Raw genomic sequence first — 20,764 nt, forward strand, 5'->3', positions numbered from 1 at the left:
CACTTGTTCCCACCTCCAAACACCCTCACAATTGGAGCTGGTATGGTAATGAGAGAGATTTGGGGAAGCCGGCAGATTGGGCCAGAGAGCGTCTCTTTGAGTCGGGATGGGGGGGCGGCGTAGGTGTGAGGGTTTGGTTTAAGCGTGTTACTCTTAAGGCATGGCGTCCCAAACAGCTGACCCTCAAGTGATGGGGTCCAGAGCAACAGCAAAGCAGCTAAGAGGTTTTGGTTTATAGAACGTTCTGAGAATGTTAGTTTTTGATTCCCGGAATGTTCTGAGAACATGAGTGTATTCGTTTAGCCAGTAAAGTTAGCTAAGTGGAAATAGAATGTTCTTTGTCAGAACGTTAGGAGAACATTCTATGTTTGCTGGGAACAACCCAGATAACTACACTATTGTCACTTTTTCATACTTTTGATGTAAACACCTGGAGAGCTTTATGCATATAAATATACTGATAATTACATAAAAAGCTAATTAATCTAATTAAAATCTCAAAAGTTAGCCTAATCTGTTTACTTGATTCACTTACCTGCATTTTTATTATCATGTGTTTTTATAGTAAGTGTAATTTGTTTGGGCAGAACACAGTCAGGGCTGAATGTTATGGTTTCACTGCATGCTGGTCATTTGATTTTGGCTGATGTTTCAGAACCGCCGTCCAGCAGAACCACAAAGAATCGCTTACATGCCTAGAGCTCGAGATGATACAGCAACTAAATGACTGTTTAATCCACTGCCAGAGAACAAGGGACAGTCTGTAATTAACAATTAAGAAATGAAGCAGTACATATTATTTGCCTCGTGTGAAACTGTGCTAATGTCACTACTGTACCAGAATCAGTTGTTCATGCTGGGTGTGCAATAGATTGGAATTTATTTAGTGTCAGTCTGTATAAAATATGGCGAGTGAATGTTGCACAGATCCTCATCTATAATGTACCTTAGTTTAAATGTATATAAATGTTTAACCATTTTGTTATGAAATCAGAAGGTGACTAAATTAAATAAGACAGAGTTTATGTAACGTGTCATTTGAATTTGATTTAAAAACTAAAATGAATAAGATTTATATAAATGTTCATACCCAAACATTATTTATAAAATGTGTTATTATTACAGTGTTCTGTATTATAGTATTTATTAATATTTTAATAAGCTTTTATTTTTATATTTTCAATTTGAATTTGAATTTTAGTTTAGTGCTTTTATTTTTGTTAGGTTTTCTTTTATATTTCTTTTTATATTTAATAAATTTTTTATATTTATATATGATTTATATATATATATATATATATATGAATTTTAGTACTTTTACACTTTATTTCAGCTTCAAATCAATGACCAAAAATAAAATGTTTTGTTTTAGTTCACAATGATATATATATATATATATATATATATTTTTTTTTTAATATTTATCTTTAGCTTTAATTAATTTATTTATATTTATATAGAATTATTATAAAAGTTCTATAAATTCTATATAAATATATCATTTATATAATAATATATTTTTTTAAATCTATTTTAGTTAGCACTTCAGCTTAGAAATATTACTATTTCATATAACTAATATAAGAAATATTATTTCATATATATATATATGTGTGTGTGTGTGTGTATGTATGTATATATACTGTATGTGTGTGTGTGTGTATTATTGAATCCAATTTTATTCTGATTCTGATTTATAGTGGTATCTGATGAATTGATGAATAATTTTAACAAATTCTAAGCAGATATAGGCATACAATAATAACCCAAGCCAAGTATTTCTGGATAAGAAGCTTTTTCACAGGGATCAGTGAACCCCCATCACACAAAATTCTCCATGCGTAGGAGGAAAGAGCAGGAAGATGGATGACCAAGCCCCTATAGTTTGATGGTATTGCCCATGTCATCAGCGAGAAACAAAGACAGAAAGCAGCAGCACGGAGAGGACGGGGAGCGTGGATCATTAGATGGAAAATCAACACAAAATACCGCATTGTCCACGACTTTCTCTTTATGCCGTTCATCTATGTGAAAGCAGCATGTGTTTAAATTTCCTAACATGAATGACAGGAGCTGAGTTAATTAGATGTTGTTAATGTTATGTCTAATTTCAGATGTTCAGCCTTGCCCTGTTCAGTCAGCAGATATTGCCCAGTGAATGAGCACATGCTGGAGTCCTACACTGATTCAATAAAATCAACCAATCAGAAAAAAACCTTTAAATTACTAAATCAATCATACAAATATCAGATGAAAAGAGACTAAAAGGAAAATACATGCCTTGGAACAGCTCTCATTTTCTTAAACTATTACACCTAATCCAATTTAGTGTCTTTAACTGTAAAATGTTACATTATTTAAACTTTGTCCCAGTATGTTGGAAATTCAGTCTGAATACATCAGTTTTTTGTCATTTGTGCCAAGAAAAAGCTGTAAATAAGCACATTTTCCTCCAGTTAAAGAGATAAGTTCACTCAAAAATGAAAATCTAATGATCATTTGTTCCTAACCAAAGATATTTTGAAGAGTGTTGGTGACCAAACCAGTTTTTTCATACTATGGAAGTTAATGGTTACCAGCACTCTTCACAATATCTTCTTTTGTGTTCAACAGCTGAAAGAAACTCATACAGGTCTGGAAAAACTTCTAGAAGAGAACTATCTCTTTAAACTCTTTCACACACACAGGCTGATAATGTGACTGAGTACATTATCTGTGACACGTGACCCTGTTTTATTATCAGCGTCTCATGATGTGTCTGTGTGGTCCAGCAGATGGTGTCATACACTGTGAAGTTGCGCGAGGAGCTCAGTCTCTCGCCGCCGAGGTCTGTCTGTCTGCACGCTCAAATGGAAATGGAAGTAATGGACAGCCCTCTAAATCGTGTAAGTCATTTGTTTTAATCTCAGTATAGTATAAAATGTTTTTCAATATTTTAATATGATAGTAGTTGGAATATATATCACAAAAATCTCAACTGATTTGCTGCTCAAGAAACATTGAAAATATTTTTATGGCAACTCTGAAACTCCAGTTCAAAAGAACAGCATTATTTATTTATTTGTATGTGTCTTTATGTATTTATTTGAACCATGTTAAAGTCTTTAGTGTTCCTTTTGATCAATGCAATGCATCTTTGCTGAATAAAAACTGTCCAGGTTCCTGGTACAAATACGTAACATAAAGCTGTAAAATGTTACTTTTTGAAGTGGCCAAAGTAACAATCTGTATCGTAACCAAAAATGTTGCTTTTTCAGTGCTTCAATGCACTAATGCTTTGCAAAGTGCATTTTGTCCATTTGTTTTAATACTAAGCAGTACCACTCAATCACTTGCAATTGTTCTATTCAAATTGCTTTTAAAATGGCTGTTGTTTATAAGTATATATCAACACCATATCAACATAACCTGAAAAGCCTTAATGAAGAAAAGGGGGGAAAAATCACATTTGTGTTTATTGATTTTTAAATGAATCTGAACAGTGAAATAATACATCAAATCTACAGGCAGCTGCTGTCATTGTGTTTCCTACAGTAATGTACCTCTCCTGAATTTGTACAAAAGCTATATAATGGTTTTGAAAGGTCTTCCATGTACTTTTTAAGCTATTGTGAATGAAAAGGAACACTTGTTCTATTATGTAAAGTACACATTTGTACTCTCATGTACCTTTTCTTTTAGAGTCTATATGCTATTGTAAAGCACAGCCAACATTTTAACCATTATCACATTTTCTATCAAGGTAAGCTGTCTTTGGAGCTGCAGAGAGACAGACATCTCCAACAGCAGTGACTGATCAAGATGAGCCGCAAACAGACTAAACTCAAAGGAACGCTCCTGCATGGTCAGCCCTTCAAAACACACCTCAGCCCTGATAACACACTGTACCAGTCCACCAGCCCTCTAAAGTCCTCCACTCGGCTGGAAGAGCAGAGCACTGCCATCGCTGATCTGTGGAAGCTCGTGGCGGTTCTGCTGCTGGAGAACAAGCGGTTGCTGGAGGCGCATGAGAAACTGAAGGCAGAGAATACTAGTCTAAAGAGAGACCTGTATGAGGAGCATCAGAGCCCTCCGGCTTCTCTGGATCAGCCTTAACTGCTGGGCACGAGGCTCCTGCAGGTGCCTCCTGACCTCCAGCAGGAGATCCAGCTGCCGTTGAAGACGGCAAATGACAGCTAGACCTGCATCCACCTACAGCACCGCTCAAAAGATTGGATAGTTAAGTTTTTATTTTTTTCTCTGTTGTCTCTTATGCTCATCAAGGCTGCATTTATTTGATCAATTGATATTAATGATTTCATATTAATGTATTTTAAAATGTAATTCATTCCTGTGATGGTAAGCTCAACTTGCTTTTGGATGGTGTCTTGGTTTCCACAAATATTAAGCAACAAAATAGTTTTTCAAGATTAATAATAATAATAATAAATGTTTCTTGAGCAGTAAATCAGCATATTAGAGTGATTTCTAAAGGATCATGTGACACTGAAAACTGGAGTAGCTAATGATGCTGAAAATGCAGATTTGCCATCATAAAAAAAAGTTCAATTTTAAAATATATTCTAATACAAAATAGTTATTTTAAATTGTAATATTTCACAATATTACTGCTGTTTTTTTAATCAAATAAATGCAGCCTTAAAGAAACTTCTTTCAAAAACAAAACAAAAAAAATCGTAATTATTCCAAATTTGACTTTAAAATTTAATTTAAATAAAGATTTTTAAATACATGGTCCTAGTCTTACTAAACATGCATTAATAATAATAAATTAATAAATCCAGAAAAACGTTTCCTTGTTGAACACACCCGATTCACTCCGAAATACATCATCATAGAAGTAAAATGTGACACTGGACCACAAAATCGATCATAAGGGTCAATTTTTTGAAAATGAGATTTATGCATCATCTGAATGCTGAATAAATAAGCTTTCCATTGATGTGTGGTTTGTTAGGACAATATTTGACGGAGATACAACTATTTGAAAATCTGGAATCTGAGGGTGCAAAAAAATCTAAATATTGAGAAAATCTGCTTTAAAGTTGTCCAAATGAAGTTCTTAGCAATGCATATTACCAATCAAAAATGAAGTTTTAATATATTTATGGTAGGAAATTGACAAAATATCTTCAAAGAACATGATGTTTACTTAATATCCTAATGATTTTTGGCATAAAAGAAAAATGGATAATTTTGACCCATATGTATTATTGGCTATTGTTACAAATATACCCCAGCGACTTAAGACTGGTTTTGTGCTCCAGGGTCACAAATGTGGTACTAATGCGGTTAGCATTGATAGTAGTTAAACAGCACTTGTTTGAAAAGTACATTTACACTTTATGAAAGTGTTTGTGTGAGGGGAATCGAGTGAAATGCACTTTTGGATGTTTTTTTTTTTTTTTTTTTACATGAGCAATGGGTAATACAGTATCATTAACACAAAGTTGTTAAATTCAGATGTTTTCACCCACAGAACACTAATACTTTTGCATCGTTTCTGTTAAAGCTTGAAGCTGGTTACAATTAACCTCCATTATATAGACAATATACAGGCAGCTTGCTATTAATTTCTCCTTTTGTGGTCTGAAAAAAGAGGTCGCACAGCATTTGACCAATACCAGGTTAAGTAAAGAAATGATAGAAGTTTTGATTTTGAGTGAACTATCCCTTTAAATAACCTAGAAAACCAACTAAATCTTTTAATGGATATAAATGGATCGTGTAAACAGTCATGACAGACTAATCAATTTTGATTATTCCATTTTTAATGGAAAATGTAAAACATCTCTTTAACTTCAATGTACATACAGTAGCAAACAACACATACAGCAAATAAAGCATACCATGTTATAGAAAATCATAATATATATTTATATATGTATATTCTGCTATTTACATATTACATTTCAGCTGAAAATTTCACAAGATCTCTTTTTTTTAAACAAACATGTAATTATGTAATATTTGCCCTCTGCACAGTGAATATTTGCCAAACTGTAAATAATTTAATGTTGCTTAAACATAATAAAACCTGTCCGTTTGGCAGCTGCTGATGTGATGGAATGCTGCTATGATTGTGTTGGAATCGCTGCTCTCTAAAACGGTCCAAAACACAGCATGACAACATGGTGAACACTTTGCAGTGCAAGAACTACTAATAAAGAACATGAATCATTATCGCCTTTGGAACAACATGTATTTGCTAGTGTCGCTCATTCTAAAGGTTTTCTGTGGTCTTCTGCAAGTGCGGCAAGTGGAAGTGATGGGCTTTGAAGTTCATTGCACCTGTTTGGAGAGCACAGTGTACTACTTTTATCTCTCTGTTTGTTGTACCTCCACCCCTTACTATGCTTCCTGTCCGTGCAGGAAGACATGATGGGGAAGTTCAAACAAAGAGAATAAAATCAAAGAGAAGACAGTGACATCCTAGAGGAAATCACAGAAACTTGCATGTGGCCCATTTTATTAGAATCACGTCTTAAGAGATTTCTTGATGGAGAATCCTGGGATTGTCTTTATGCTCCAAGGGTTTGGACAGAGGAGGAGGAGGACATGCATTGTCAGGACTCCTCCTGTTTCACATCGTCTGTGGTGTTCTCCTTCAAATGGTTCATCAGTGTAGCTACAGCATCTTTCACATAGTGATAAAAGATGTTCTTCACCTGAACAATCAAGAGAGATGAAAAGATATTGTGGAATCAGATTTTACTTACAGATTTGGCTCATGCCAATTACACTTAGGAACACAATAAAACATAGTATCAACTTAAAGGAATATAAAACTGCAATAGCAATTTTGGCTACACCATGCCACTTGTCACAAAAAAACTAGAATACACTAATACACAAGGCATCTTACACTTGCCGACTTTATAAGTGGCTAGAGCGGAAAAACTGGGAATTACACACAAAACGATTGAAGATAACACACTACCAGATTTTTAAGTTGTTGCGAGCACAGCAAAATTGCAAGCCTTCACATGTGCCTCATTGTTGCAAGACAACTGAAAACAATGTGTTCTAAAATCAGTGCAAAATATCAAACATGTGATATCCTCCGACTGGATGAAATCATAGTCTGAAGCTAGAAAATCAAAGTCCATCATACACTATGCAATTTTCGGTGACTCCTCTAGACTGTAAATCAGGTCAAATAACTGGTGTATTCCAGCCTCAAACCGGAATTAGAGAGAATAAAGTGAAAATTTTGTGTGAGACAATACCACACAACAAATCAGAAAGTAATGTTATGTAAAGCATGATTTTGGACCAAAGAGATTCCACTATGGGTAGAGCTACCAGCATGATACACAAGCAATGGAAACTAAATTATTAACAAAACAGGTCACAGTAGGTAGATGGAGGTACCTGGAGTTTGTCTTCATAGTTAATTTGGTCTTTGAGAGGGCGGAGCTCTTGGGTTAGATAATAGGAGTTGTGCGCATGTTCGGGAGACACAAAGTCGACATTCACTTGGATGCAACTGTGCAGATTCATCACCTAAAAAAAACACAAGGCAGGTGTAAATACTGAATACTGAACACCTGGTGGAGTGACAGCTTTAGGAAACCAGTCATCCTTCCCAAGAGCCCAGGACGGATTGCTTTAGTGAGTGTGGTAATGTACCTGGTGCAGAGCTCCAGCAGGGATGATAACAGCATCTCCATGGAACTGGAGGAGTGTGCGGCTCTCTATGCCATATTCATCCTGTAGCCTCTGCCTCAGCCTGGGGCTCAAATACCAGCTGGCTTCACGCAGGGGGTCGGAATCACCGTCCAACTCTGAGTCAGAGTCTGACTCTGGATCCGCTTCAGCCTGCTGTTCAGCAGTGACCTGCAAACACACAGAAGCATAAATATCATATTCTCAATGATGGGGGAGGGGGTCTATTAAAACAGCAATACATGTTTAGTGAACTAATTTAATCTAGATGAAATATAAAGCTAATGGGTGGTTTTAGGAGCATCGACAGGGAGAACAACAAAGGGCACAAGACAGAGCCTTGTGGCACACCATACTGAACCAGCGTTATGTCGGACAACTCATCCCTTACCAGCAATTAAATAAGCTCATAAGCTTTACACGATCAAGAAATGCAGTACCTTTTGTAGAAACTCCTGGATCTTTTGTAGGTCTTTACTCATGTAGATGTGCCACAGAGCACCTGGCGTCTCATTAGGGTCTTTCAGTCGTTTCTTTACACTCTCATCCAGAACTTCTCCTTCCAAGAGCTTCAGTACCCCTATCACAAAGGGGTTGACAGCCAAATTAATGCAATCATACACACAAATTATTGCTCACAATGTTCCATTAAAGTTCTTATGGTGGCATGTTGAAGGACAACAATAAATCTTTTATTTCAGCAATTTCCAAGACTGTAATAACGCAAGTACACTACTGAGTGGCAAATCTCAAGCCTAAATCTTATAAACAAAAAACATTTAAATTTTCATAAATCAACATTCAAACAGCTTTAAAATAGGCATTATGGAAGCAATGATCTCACGCAAAGTCAATGAATGTGTTAATGAAGAACTATTGACTGTTGAATCATCCTATTTTCAAAATCCATATATCGATCCAGATTCGCCTCTCTTACAAAGCAAATAATTTTACTGTTAAATAATGTACATGCAAAAAAAATAAATAAGCCAAAATAAATATTTTAGAGGAAAACATCAGTGCCACAATATCATGTTTACGTACAAGTACCTGCTTTGGATGAGGCTCCGTTTCCTTTGGCCACCCCGACATATACCAGAATACTCATGGTGTCTGAGATTTCAACATGAAGATTGCTGGTCCCGAAGTCTTGTTCTGGACATGTTGTTACACCTGAACAAACACTGGAACATAAGGTCCATTGCATAACAAAGAGCACAACAGCACTGTCAGTGAGTACAGGAAAGAAAGAATACCGTGGGCGCAGCAGAGGCGAGGACCAAGGTCAGGTCGAATGAAGAAGGAAGGCAGATGTGAGGCCAGGTTCAGATGTGCCTCTGGGTCTGTGTACTCTGGTACTGGCAAAGACTTCATCACATCATGATATCTGAGGTGGGTGAAAGCAGTATATCATCAATTTGCTTTGTCTCAAAAATATCAGTAAAACCCCATAACACACCATTAAATCAAATTTGAATTTTACACACACACACACACACACACACACACACACACACACACACACACACACACACACACACACACACACACATATATATATATTCAGTGGTGTGAAAAAGTATTGGCCCCCTTCCTGATTTTTTATTTTTTTGCATGTTTGTCACACTTTAATGTTTCAGATCATCAAACTAATTTAAATATTGATCAAAGATAACACAAGTAAACACAACATGCAGTTTTTAAAGGAAGGGTTTTTTTATGAAGGGAAATAAAAAAATTTGGCCCTGTGTTTTTTTCACACAGGGCCATGTGGGTTTGGATTTTGTTTTCCCTTCATAATAAAAAACTTCATTCAAAAACTGCATGTTGTGTTTACTTGTGTTATCTTTGGTCAATATTTAAATTAGTTTGATGATCTGAAACATTAAAGTGTGACAAACGTGCACAAAAAAAAAAAAAATCAGGAAGGGGGCCAATACTTTTTCACACCACTATATATATATATATATATATATATATATATACAGGTCCTTTTCAAAAAATTAGCATATTGTGATAAAGTTCATTATTTTCTGTAATGTACTGATAAACATTAGACTTTCATATATTTTAGATTCATTACAACACAACTGAAGTAGTTCAAGCCTTTAATTGTTTTAATATTGATGATTTTGGCATACAGCTCATGAAAACCCAAAATTCCTATCTCAAAAAATTAGCATATCATGAAAAGGTTCTCTAAACGAGCTATTAACCTAATCATCTGAATCAACTAATTAACTCTAAACACCTGCAAAAGATTCCTGAGGCTTTTAAAAACTCCCAGCCTGGTTCATTACTCAAAACCGCAATCATGGGTAAGACTGCCGACCTGACTGCTGTCCAGAAGGCCATCATTGATACCCTCAAGCAAGAGGGTAAGACACAGAAAGAAATTTCTGAACGAATAGGCGGTTCCCAGAGTGCTGTATCAAGGCACCTCAGTGGGAAGTCTGTGGGAAGGAAAAAGTGTGGCAGAAAACGCAGCACAACGAGAAGAGGTGACCGGACCCTGAGGAAGATTGTGGAGAAGGACCGATTCCAGACCTTGGGGGACCTGCGGAAGCAGTGGACTGAGTCTGGAGTAGAAACATCCAGAGCCACCGTGTACAGGCGTGTGCAGGAAATGGGCTACAGGTGCCGCATTCCCCAGGTCAAGCCACTTTTGAACAGAGAAGCAGCACTGGACTGTTGCTCAGTGGTCCAAAGTACTTTTTTCGGATGAAAGCAAATTTTGCATGTCATTCGGAAATCAAGGTGCCAGAGTCTGGAGGAAGACTGGGGAGAGGGAAATGCCAAAATGCCAGAAGTCCAGTGTCAAGTACCCACAGTCAGTGATGCTGGTGTTGGTCCACTGTGTTTTATCAAGGGCAGGGTTAATGCAGCTAGCTATCAGGAGATTTTGGAGCACTTCATGCTTCCATCTGCTGAAAAGCTTTATGGAGATGAAGATTTCATTTTTCAGCACGACCTGGCACCTGCTCACAGTGCCAAAACCACTGGTAAATGGTTTACTGACCATGGTATTACTGTGCTCAATTGGCCTGCCAACTCTCCTGACCTGAACCCCATAGAGAATCTGTGGGATATTGTGAAGAGAAAGTTGAGAGACGCAAGACCCAACACTCTGGATGAGCTTAAGGCCGCTATCGAAGCATCCTGGGCCTCCATAACACCTCAGCAGTGCCACAGGCTGATTGCCTCCATGCCACGCCGCATTGAAGCAGTCATTTCTGCAAAAGGATTCCCGACCAAGTATTGAGTGCATAAATGAACATAATTATTTGAAGGTTGACTTTTTTTTTTGTATTAAAAACACTTTTCTTTTATTGGTCGGATGAAATATGCTAATATTTTGAGATAGGAATTTTGGGTTTTCATGAGCTGTATGCCAAAATCATCAATATTAAAACAATTAAAGGCTTGAACTACTTCAGTTGTGTTGTAATGAATCTAAAATATATGAAAGTCTAATGTTTATCAGTACATTACAGAAAATAATGAACTTTATCACAGTATGCTAATTTTTTGAGAAGGACCTGTATATGTATATATATATATATATATATATATATATATATATATATATATATATGTATATGTATAATAGCATTACACTTATAATAATGTGTACAATTGTGTTTACTTTATAATTATATGGTTTAAGTACATTTTTTTTTAAGCACTTGTTTATGGTGAATTCTTGTTTTGTTTGTGATTTTCATTCTAATTTATTTTCAAATCAAGAAATATTGTAGAATCTGATTAACGTATGTCTAAAATAAAATGCAATTCTGTATCTTTCATTAATTGGAAGACTGACAGACATTTATCACTTATTTCTCTAAGGAGAAATTCACGTGTCTTTATTTCTGGAACTTCTTGCACTTTTTTACTGCATGCCTGAGCTCCAAGCTTGAGAAGAGGTTTATTCAAATACTGGTGAAAGTATATTCAAATCGAGGAAGCATTAGCAGTAAAAAGTGGTGTTCCATGCAAATTCTAGTGAGGTCTGAAAGAGAACATATGCTTCAAATGTTTCCAAGGGCGGCAATACCTGGCAGGCATGAGGGCCAAAAACTCCTCCCCTGATGGCCAGTCTTTCAGTCTATACACCACTGACTCCCCTTTATCAGATTTAGGTCTCTCTGTGGGTCACATACACAAGAATGCAAATAACATTTAGTCCACAGAGTCAAACAGCAAAATCATATTCAGCAAATTAGAATAGAATTATGAGAAATTAATCACTCACTTGACACATCTTCAAAACCATCCCAGAACTCCTTGACCTTGGCGTTCGTGACGCTACCATCTCTGCAGTTGTAGAGGTCACTATGAAGGCTGGAGAACTCACGGCTGAAGTGCTCAGGCTTCCACAGATTAGCATTCAGACTCTTGTGCAATCCGGACACCAGCACTGGCTAAAGAGACATTGCAACAACTACAGCTTCAGAAGCATATGATATGAAGATTCTTTTTTACATTGTTTTCATACAAGAAGCCACTTTGAATGTCTTAGTTTAAAATAATCAAAATCAATGGTTACTTTAAAGTAATTAAATCCCAAGAGGTTTCATCCCGTCAATCCTAATTTTTACAGAAAGTAAAACTGTAATTCACTGTAACTTCTCTTATGAGTTCATTTCCTTTTCACCCAGTATCTGTAGAGATATAGTTAATACTCCACTAGCGTGAGCATTACAAACCTGCTCTTGTGTCCAGTTCTCTTTGAACAGTCTTTGGTTGCCTTGGTGATGGTGATCTTTGAGCCAAAGCAGCCGGTGGTTTCCTAGCCAATCGTGAGGGACAATGGCGTGGAGATCAGCCAATGGGCTTTCATCAAGCTTCACACCCTCTGGCCGCTGCCCCACCTCCCCTTCTGGCAGCGAATCCTGATTCAGCCCCACCCTGGCCATCTTTGTAGCGGGAATCTTATTTTCTACTACAGAAGCAATGATGTCATCCAGGATGTTAGGCACACGAGTGTTTTGGGCTACCTAAAGAATGAAGCATGAATAGAGTTTGTTACAAGTCATACACCTAGTTTATTTATCATCATCTTGTATTCTTTTATTTACCAGTCTATATATGTATCTAACCTGTTCAGACAAGTTGTAAACTGGTGCAAAGGCACCTCCAGTGGCCCCAAGACGTAACTTCCCAGCTGTGGAGGTCAAAAGGTCACGCAATGTTGATCCTTGTTCGGGGCTTGTGGACTTCCTACTGTGAGCTTCTATACCATCACACACTGCCTTCTCTATAAATAAGAGGAAACAACACGTCAAGAGCATTTTATTCAGAAAGTACACAGAATTAGCCATAATTATGTCAAAACCAGGCAAAATGGGAAGTTACCAGCGGCAAAAATAAAGTGACACAAACAGCCTCACACAACACATTTGAGGTTTAATACACTATGTGGAGGACATATTTTGTACCAGTGAGATTTCATGGTAGGCAGGGCTACCTTCATGTTGTGAATAGTGCTGTCAATTGATTAAAAAAAATTAACTAATTAATCACAAATTTTTTCTGAAATTAATGACAATTAATCCTACCACACATTAAAGTTTTTAAATACACTTTTATATTGCAATAATTTCACATTCAATCTTGAAATTAATGTACAAACAACATAAAGACAGTATATTTTTAATATCTGTTTAATGGCATCTCTTTTTTATGACTGAAGGGGAGTATCACTGATACCAATACTGATGTCTCTATGAAATTATTTTTTTTCCCTAATATTAAATCATTGACTATATGTAATGTTGACTATATTAACGTTACAGTATAAATGAGAGCTATCAATTTTAACATTTATTAAGACTTTAAAAAATAACTTCTAATTTAAGTGAACTTAAAACAATCTTCACATAAACCCATTATAATAAATATCATAATTACCTGTGCCCTTCAGCAAGTAGGAAATATACAGAAATTGAATAAAGTTAGTCAAACACTAAATTTAAATATAGATGAAAACTTATAATATTTATTTGTTCTTTGGTTAACAGACATCAGCAGCTGGATTATTTGGTTATTTGGCTGCTATGACTTTAAGAGCTGCCACTGCTGAACGTGAAACAGATCTGACACGCATGCTCGTAGTTTAATTTGCGCTTTAATACAAAATAATACAGGCTACAGTGTGTGTCGCCCTATTTGTGTGTGCAATTGAAGAGCATGCGCTATGTGCTACGAGCACAGTATAACAGCTGACAATTAGTTTTTACTGACAACATTTTTAACGCCGTTAAACTGGAAAAAATTAATCGCCTGTATTAATGCTCTAATTTTGACAGCACTAGTTGTGAAAAAATACAAACAACCAATAGTGTCTTATTGCGCATTGCTTGTTGTGGACTAAATTTAAATGAAAAAGATACAAGTTCAGAATGGATGAATGATGTGTTTGGTTTCGAGTGTTTGTGTAGGACATTCCTTACCTCTTTTCTCAGTTTGCGCTTTCACTGTGACATGCAAGTTCTTCTGCTGATCTGGGATCTGCTGGCTCTTCAAGTCACTCTGATCTGTGTCTGAAAGCTGATGTCACACCAAACACTCTTTCATAAAATGTTATTCATTCAACTATTCAGCTTCACATGCATCTAAACATTCCTGTAGCCCAAGCAGCAGAGCAGAGGTGACCAATCTTGCTCCTGGAAGGCGAATGTTTGCAGATTTTAGCTCCAACACACTTGCCTAGAAGTTTCTAGTGTGTTTGAAGACCTTGATTAACTGGTTCAGGTGTGTTTAAATTAGTTTTGGAGCTAAACACTGCATGGCACTGGCCCTCCAGGAGCAGCTTTGGACACGATGCAGAAGAGCACTGTTACCAATGCCAAAGATATGGGTTTCATTCCCAGGTAATTTATGTACTAATAAACTGTATACTTTGAATGCAATCTAAGTTGCTTTGGATAAAAGCGTCTGCCAAATCCATAAATGTAAATGCAAAGCGGAACTCTAAACTCGCCAGGAAATAAATACGCCAAATACATAATGTAAAGTTGGCGTCTTACTGGTGAGAGTCCGTTGGTAGTGGCTGTGCTGGGGTTGTGGGTTTTGCTGTCAGTGCAGGAACAATGGGATGGGATTCCAAACTTTTCTCTCATTGAGTGCACAGACCTCTGCATGTCCGCCAATACTTGGGAAAAGATGGCATTGCACTACTTTTACTATCAGGTACACAGTCAAAGATGACAAAAAACGGATGTGATGTTTAGATACATATAAGTAACAAACCTATACCTATGCTTACCTGTTTCAGGGACAATCTGAGTAGGCATTAAGTTCTTGAAGTCATGTGGCTGGTTTTTCACGCATCGGACCCAGGCATACAGTTCCTTATCTGAACGACAAAACATACAAATTGTCAGAAAGAGAAACCGCCAAAAAAAACCCCAGCATATGTTTGTTTTGAGTGCTGGTGTCCCAATATGGCTTTTTAGCTTAACTAGCTTAACCACTAATACCACAGGTCTCCCACATCTTTTGATCAGAGAAGTTCTTGAGTTTTTTATAAAAACAATTTCCATCACCTTTCTTATCCTGAAAATCATAATTTTAAAATTTCTTGATTTTTCCATATTTTCCATGACCATAGGAATCCTTTCAGCGAGACCATGTTGGTCGAAACAATAACTAATTTTTTAACATGCTAGACCAAAACCAAACTAGTGTAAACCACCTTGGACCAGAATGGAAAGTCTAAGCAGGCTTTTTCCAGAGAGGTGAAAAGAAAAGTGCATACTATAGGTAAATTAGGTTAAAATCAATTGGAAAATCCGTGATGCATGTGCAACAGACCTTTGGCTTTCTTCTTCTCTCTGGCTTTATAGCAGTCCATGCAAACCACGAAGCCACATTTATGACAAGCCCAGTGCATGTTGAAAAGAGTGGCCTCACACGCGTCACACATCTCCCTCACACCTCTCACTGCTCGCTTCCACATGATCTGAGCTGGAGAAAGGGAAAGAGAAAGAGGACAGCAGGCCAAGGTGAAAAAGACAAAATGACAAGGAATAAGAAACTTTGTGTATCCGTCATTCCACACAAACATACTGTCTTTCTTGACCCAGGTGAAAGCAGTGTCCTCTGTCTTTACGAGCTGGCAGAACTTGTCTCCGATGAGCGCGAGGACAGATTTTGATGTCTCAAGGTCTATCTTTCTCCTCTTCTTGTCCTCCTCGTCCTCTGAGCTGCCTGTCCACACCGTAACTGCCTCCTCATCTGTCTGCTCAGACACCGAAAACCCATTCACACGGATAACGCCGTTCTTACTGTACGACAGACTGAAGAGAGAGAGGGAAAAATTAGTGTATGTATAAATTGTGCAGTCTGACTGATGATGTGATTGGATTTTAAAAGACAATAGTTCAGATGTTCTTACTTCCATTAAACATGTGCAAATCATGGATAATTATCATGTTAAACAAACTTGAGTGCATATCATTAAAGTTTGACTCCGCAGTACTTCATAAGACTTGAGTAAATATTGCACCAATGATAAACCAAATAAACTCCAAATGAAGTGCATCACAGGGAGTTCACATATGTCCAAGAACAGTGCCAACAGTATTAAAGACAGACCGTCGGAAGTAGTAAAATCGGCAGAAGACGGGTGAGATGGCAGGCTCGTGAGTTTTACGTGAGCGATCCAAGCGACACTCTCTGCACTTCTGCACGTTGGGCCCGATCCCTGCACACGAGTCGTCTTGTAGGAACGCTTCTCCAGTTTGCTTGAGCTTCCTCACCTTCCTCCAGTCTTTCAGCACAGAGCGAGGGATGTCATCTGAGACAGAAATACCATATTTGAGCAAAGTATATATTTGTATCTCAGCGTTAGTTTGAATATGCATGATTTCAATTGTCATGGCTTTCATTCCAGGTTCTGAATGCTGAGGTGAAACTGATACTCAATTACATTTTGGCAGAAACACAGTATGCATAATTATTCAGCCAGTCAATTTTGCTTAAACACAGCTGCTATCGGATAAAACAATGAATACTGCAAAGGTACATTATTTTCCTTTTCATATTTTCTAGGCATTGGAGAATAATCTTCTATAAAGACCAATCAGGTTTGAGATGACTCGACACTAAAACATATGATAAAAAAAAGGAGTATTAAAAAACCCAATGACAATGTTTTGATGTTCTAATTATTAACATTTTCTTCAGATCTAAACACACATCAGCATTTAAACAGGTGGAAAAACTCACTGCTGTTAGCGAGTCTCTGTTGAGGCTTATCCTTTGCACTTTGCAGAGTTCCATTGGGTTTGGCCTCTTCCTCTTCTTCCTCCTCCTCCTCTACTTTCTGCTTGATTTTAAAAGAGGACTTGGGCTGTCGTTTAAACCTCCTTCCTAATCCTCCACTCCGGCTTTCATTGCCGGAGTCTCCTCCACTCTCGCTGTCACCGCTGGACTCTAATGGCCGTTTCTCGCCTCGTTTCTCCCGCTCAGGCTTCATATGAACCGGGGTTGATTGTTTTTCAATAGATTTCTTGTCCTCCACAACAGACTCCTTACTCTCCAGCTTGCCGTTTCTGTCCAAGACAGGTTTAACATCTTCTAAGGAAGACTTCTTGCCCACTGTCACTGGTTTCTCATCGGCTATGACAGATTTTTTGTCCTCTGAAATGTAACTTAGAGAATCACTAGCAGACTTCCTATCCTCTAAGCCAGACTTCCTGTTCCATTGAGTCTTCTTGTTCAATATTTTGGACTTTCTGCTCTCTAGGGAGGGATCTTTATCCTCCTGACTGAAGCCATTATCCACCAGTCCGTTAACTTCCGGTTTGATTGGCACAGAGGTGCTCGTGCTGGTCAAAGTTACAGCTGTCTTAGTGCCATCTGCTGTTTGGGAGACCGTGCTGCCTCTGTCTTGCTCAGAATGGCGGGTCAGCCAGGCTTTTTTCAGTTTATGGTAGTTGTTCTGACCAGATTGAGATTGGTTGGTTACGGCCGAAGCAGGTGCGTGCTCATTGGTTAGTAAACCTTGTTTGGTTGTCGGCACAGGGCTGGAAGTCCCTGATGCCAGTTGGAGACATTCAGAAGAACTACTGTTGAATACAGACTCTTTTTCTCTTTCTGAAGCATGTGCAGACCACACAGGGTGTGTAGTAAGCGTAGTGCAAGAGCCACACCTGCTATTTGAGAGGTGAGAGGTATGTTTCATAGAGTTTGAAGGATGCGTAGTGTGTTGAGGCTGAATTGTATGTGTGTTATGTCTAGATTCAGCAATAGCTAGTCCAGCTCTGTGTTTCTTCAGGTGAGGGAAATCTCTAGAAATGCAACAAGAGGTGGGAGAGGACTCCATCTTTGGTTGAACAGCACCAATCTCTCTCCTCTTGCAGTGTTCTGCGATTAGGTCTATCCTAGAGCGTGCAACATTCATATTTGTTAAGGGCTGAGCTGTGTTAATAGGTTTAGTTGTCATGTTTATGGGTGTATTGAGATCTCTCTTATGGGCTGTCATGTTGATGGGGTGAACAACATCCAGAGGGGTCCACAGGACACCTCTCTTATGCTGAACACCGCTCTCCTTTGAGTGTGGGTTGGACAAACTTTCCAATGGTCTTATGTGGCCACACTGCATCTGGGAAAACGAGCTGTCAGACACTGTGTAACTTATTGTTGTATGTGTGTGGTTTGTTGGACGTACAATGACCGACGCAGTGGCTGACTGTGGTTTGACTACACCTCCATTTGTTGTGTGTCCACCGTCAACTTTCTCTCTGCCATACATGACTCCACCCCATTGGGTATCGTAGGCTTGTAACGCCATTGTTGCTTTCTCTGGCACAAGTCTTTTCCCATCTAAAGTAACATGTTTGAATTCAGGCAACAGGGTGGGTGGCCTCTGTTGCTTCTGAGCTTTTCCTTGCAAGCTCATTGGCAGGATGGGTGTGAGAGTAGGCGGGGACAATCTGCCATGTCCAGAGTCTTTTGAAACCACAATGGTTGGTGCCGGAGGGTGAAAAATAGGCGCACGGTGGAGTAAAGGCACGTTGCGTGGAGAAGAGGAGACAGAGATGAGAGAAGAGCCTGGCCCCCTTCTCTCCACAGCCGCTACCTCTGCTGCTTCCATGGAAGATGCTTTATGAGCCAGTTGCTCTGTGATCTTTCCCAGCAGACCTTCTTCTTTCTCATGGTGGCGTTTAACAAGAGGCGGAGGTCTGGCTCTCATTGAGACCTCTGAGCTGGAGGAAGTTAAGACGGGGGCAACTGTGTTGCTGGCACTGAGCCTCTCGTAGAGTTCTTTGCTGGCTGGCACTCTGCGCTGTGGAGGCTTGTTCTCCACGCTGTTAGACAGAGAGGCATAGTAGCTGCTCGGAGTGAGAGTAGGAGTGGGTTGGGCTGACTGCGGCCGGGGAGGTAGAGTGTGTCTGAATGCATGCACATCTCTCTCTCGGTCTCCATCTCGGTCCATCTCTCTCTCCCTCTCCTTGGCAGATGTGGAGTTTCTAGGGTATCGTGGTTCCCTATCTGAGCCCAGTTTAGCAGAGAATGGTGCCACCTCACTGCTCTCCTGAAGAATGCGGCGGTTCTCTTCCTGGTAACAGTTAGGTCTCTCTCCTGTGAGATCATAAACAACAAGTGGCTGTTTGGTTCGACTTGGGGACGACTCATGGGCGACTGGGCAGTAAGTATGGCCATTTTTGCCTGCTGCTGTGCGGAGACTCTCCTGTTCAGCATTGAGGTGAGTGTGGATGAGTGTGCTCTCAGTGACAGCTCTTCTATCCAGCACTCTAGAAACAAAAACAGCAGAATGAATGTGGAAGAGAGGCTGTCAGTATGTCTGATAAGTAAGATATAATTAACAGTGGACCATAGGAAATTAATTCAAAATTAATGCACACACTTAATGCACACCCCAGGTTGGTAATGTGAGTTTTAATAATTTAACGGTCAGGTCTTGTTTTAGACTACCGCTACTAGTTTGTAAAGAATATGGCGAAGTGATATGAAAGTGTAGTGTTGTGAAAAAGCAGTTATAGAAAATAGCATGCAGCAACATCTGTCAGTCCATTACAAAGCAACAATGTTGTGTTATTTAAGGCACCAAAATTATATAAAGTGGGAAAAGTGTGTAGGAGTTAGCTGAAAACTTACTCTGTGGTTTTGGAGGAGGGTGTGCAATGTTGAGTGTTCCTAGACACTCTCTGAGGGTCAGCACTGGAGGGTCGGATGGGTAGTGGGGGTTGCAACCCTTGACCGTCTGCATTAGTAACAGTGGTGGGCTGAGAAATCCAAGGGCTGTTCTGTTATCACACAGACAAACATACAGTGTTTCATACAAATTTATAGGACCTGTTTTGGTTTGATATAGAGATTTATCTCAATCTATCAAAGGACATCAAAGCTTAGGCAGATAATATGAAATAAAATACAAAATAAAATTAAACACAGTGTGCAAGGACATAAGTCAATCCCTTCCAATACAAGAGAATTATTTGTCTGTACACTCTCACACATTGAAAAACACAATCTTGTTTATATCCATAGTACATGTAAAGATGAATAGTGGTTTACAGACAACTCAAGGATGTCCTGTACCATATGAATAAAAGGGGGGGGGGGGCAGGAATCTGCTGCCTGGATGACTTTCTTTCAGTTCATCATTCTTTTCATTGCTTGCTGTAGCTTTCTTTTTCATTTTCTTGTTCCCTAGTCTCCTGTCCATATTTATTCAGCCTGTCACAACTCAAACAACTCACTGCAATATACCATAACTCCATAATACCATAACCTGCCTCTTGATGCTTTATCTCGGCTTAAAAACTAAACCAGACAATATTACACAATCGTCATTGACTTGCATGACATCCTTATAAAATCCAGAGGAGCCAGCATAATACCCACTATGTCTACAGCAGAATTAGCAGTAAGGGAGCTCTCTTCCAGTATGCACACCTCAGGGGATATGCTCTGCTTCGTCTAGACTTCTCCCTGACAATCTGAGGTTTAGCTATGATCTCATAAGTACCATAACAACTACACAAATATCATCATCTGTATACATAACAACGCCATGAATAACACAAACCATGTGCTACCAATACAAAGTGTTGGAGTGCTT

The 20,764-nt window shown here is 38.5% G+C and overlaps 1 protein-coding gene across 1 annotated transcript in view; it reads right to left on the minus strand.

The window, feature by feature from the left end:
- Positions 1-5,750: 5,750 nt before the first annotated feature.
- The window catches only part of LOC306850725 (putative JmjC domain-containing histone demethylation protein 2C), a 66,990-nt gene continuing 51,976 nt past the window's right edge, over positions 5,751-20,764 (minus strand). Inside the window, exons 10-27 of the mRNA XM_079386549.1 lie at positions 19,798-19,946; positions 16,903-19,433; positions 16,270-16,471; positions 15,742-15,971; positions 15,487-15,639; positions 14,939-15,028; positions 14,700-14,824; positions 14,124-14,220; positions 12,771-12,928; positions 12,378-12,668; positions 11,924-12,092; positions 11,726-11,816; positions 8,925-9,055; positions 8,719-8,841; positions 8,109-8,248; positions 7,633-7,839; positions 7,375-7,506; positions 5,751-6,668 (exon numbers count right to left, since the gene is read on the minus strand). Coding sequence (XP_079242675.1) covers positions 6,567-6,668; positions 7,375-7,506; positions 7,633-7,839; positions 8,109-8,248; positions 8,719-8,841; positions 8,925-9,055; positions 11,726-11,816; positions 11,924-12,092; positions 12,378-12,668; positions 12,771-12,928; positions 14,124-14,220; positions 14,700-14,824; positions 14,939-15,028; positions 15,487-15,639; positions 15,742-15,971; positions 16,270-16,471; positions 16,903-19,433; positions 19,798-19,946 — 5,121 coding nt within the window. The 3' untranslated portion in view covers positions 5,751-6,566. The remainder of the gene's footprint in view (positions 6,669-7,374; positions 7,507-7,632; positions 7,840-8,108; positions 8,249-8,718; positions 8,842-8,924; positions 9,056-11,725; positions 11,817-11,923; positions 12,093-12,377; positions 12,669-12,770; positions 12,929-14,123; positions 14,221-14,699; positions 14,825-14,938; positions 15,029-15,486; positions 15,640-15,741; positions 15,972-16,269; positions 16,472-16,902; positions 19,434-19,797; positions 19,947-20,764) is intronic.

This window comes from Barbus barbus, assembly GCF_936440315.1.
Source record: "Barbus barbus genome assembly, chromosome: 30".
Classification (NCBI taxonomy): domain Eukaryota; kingdom Metazoa; phylum Chordata; class Actinopteri; order Cypriniformes; family Cyprinidae; genus Barbus; species Barbus barbus.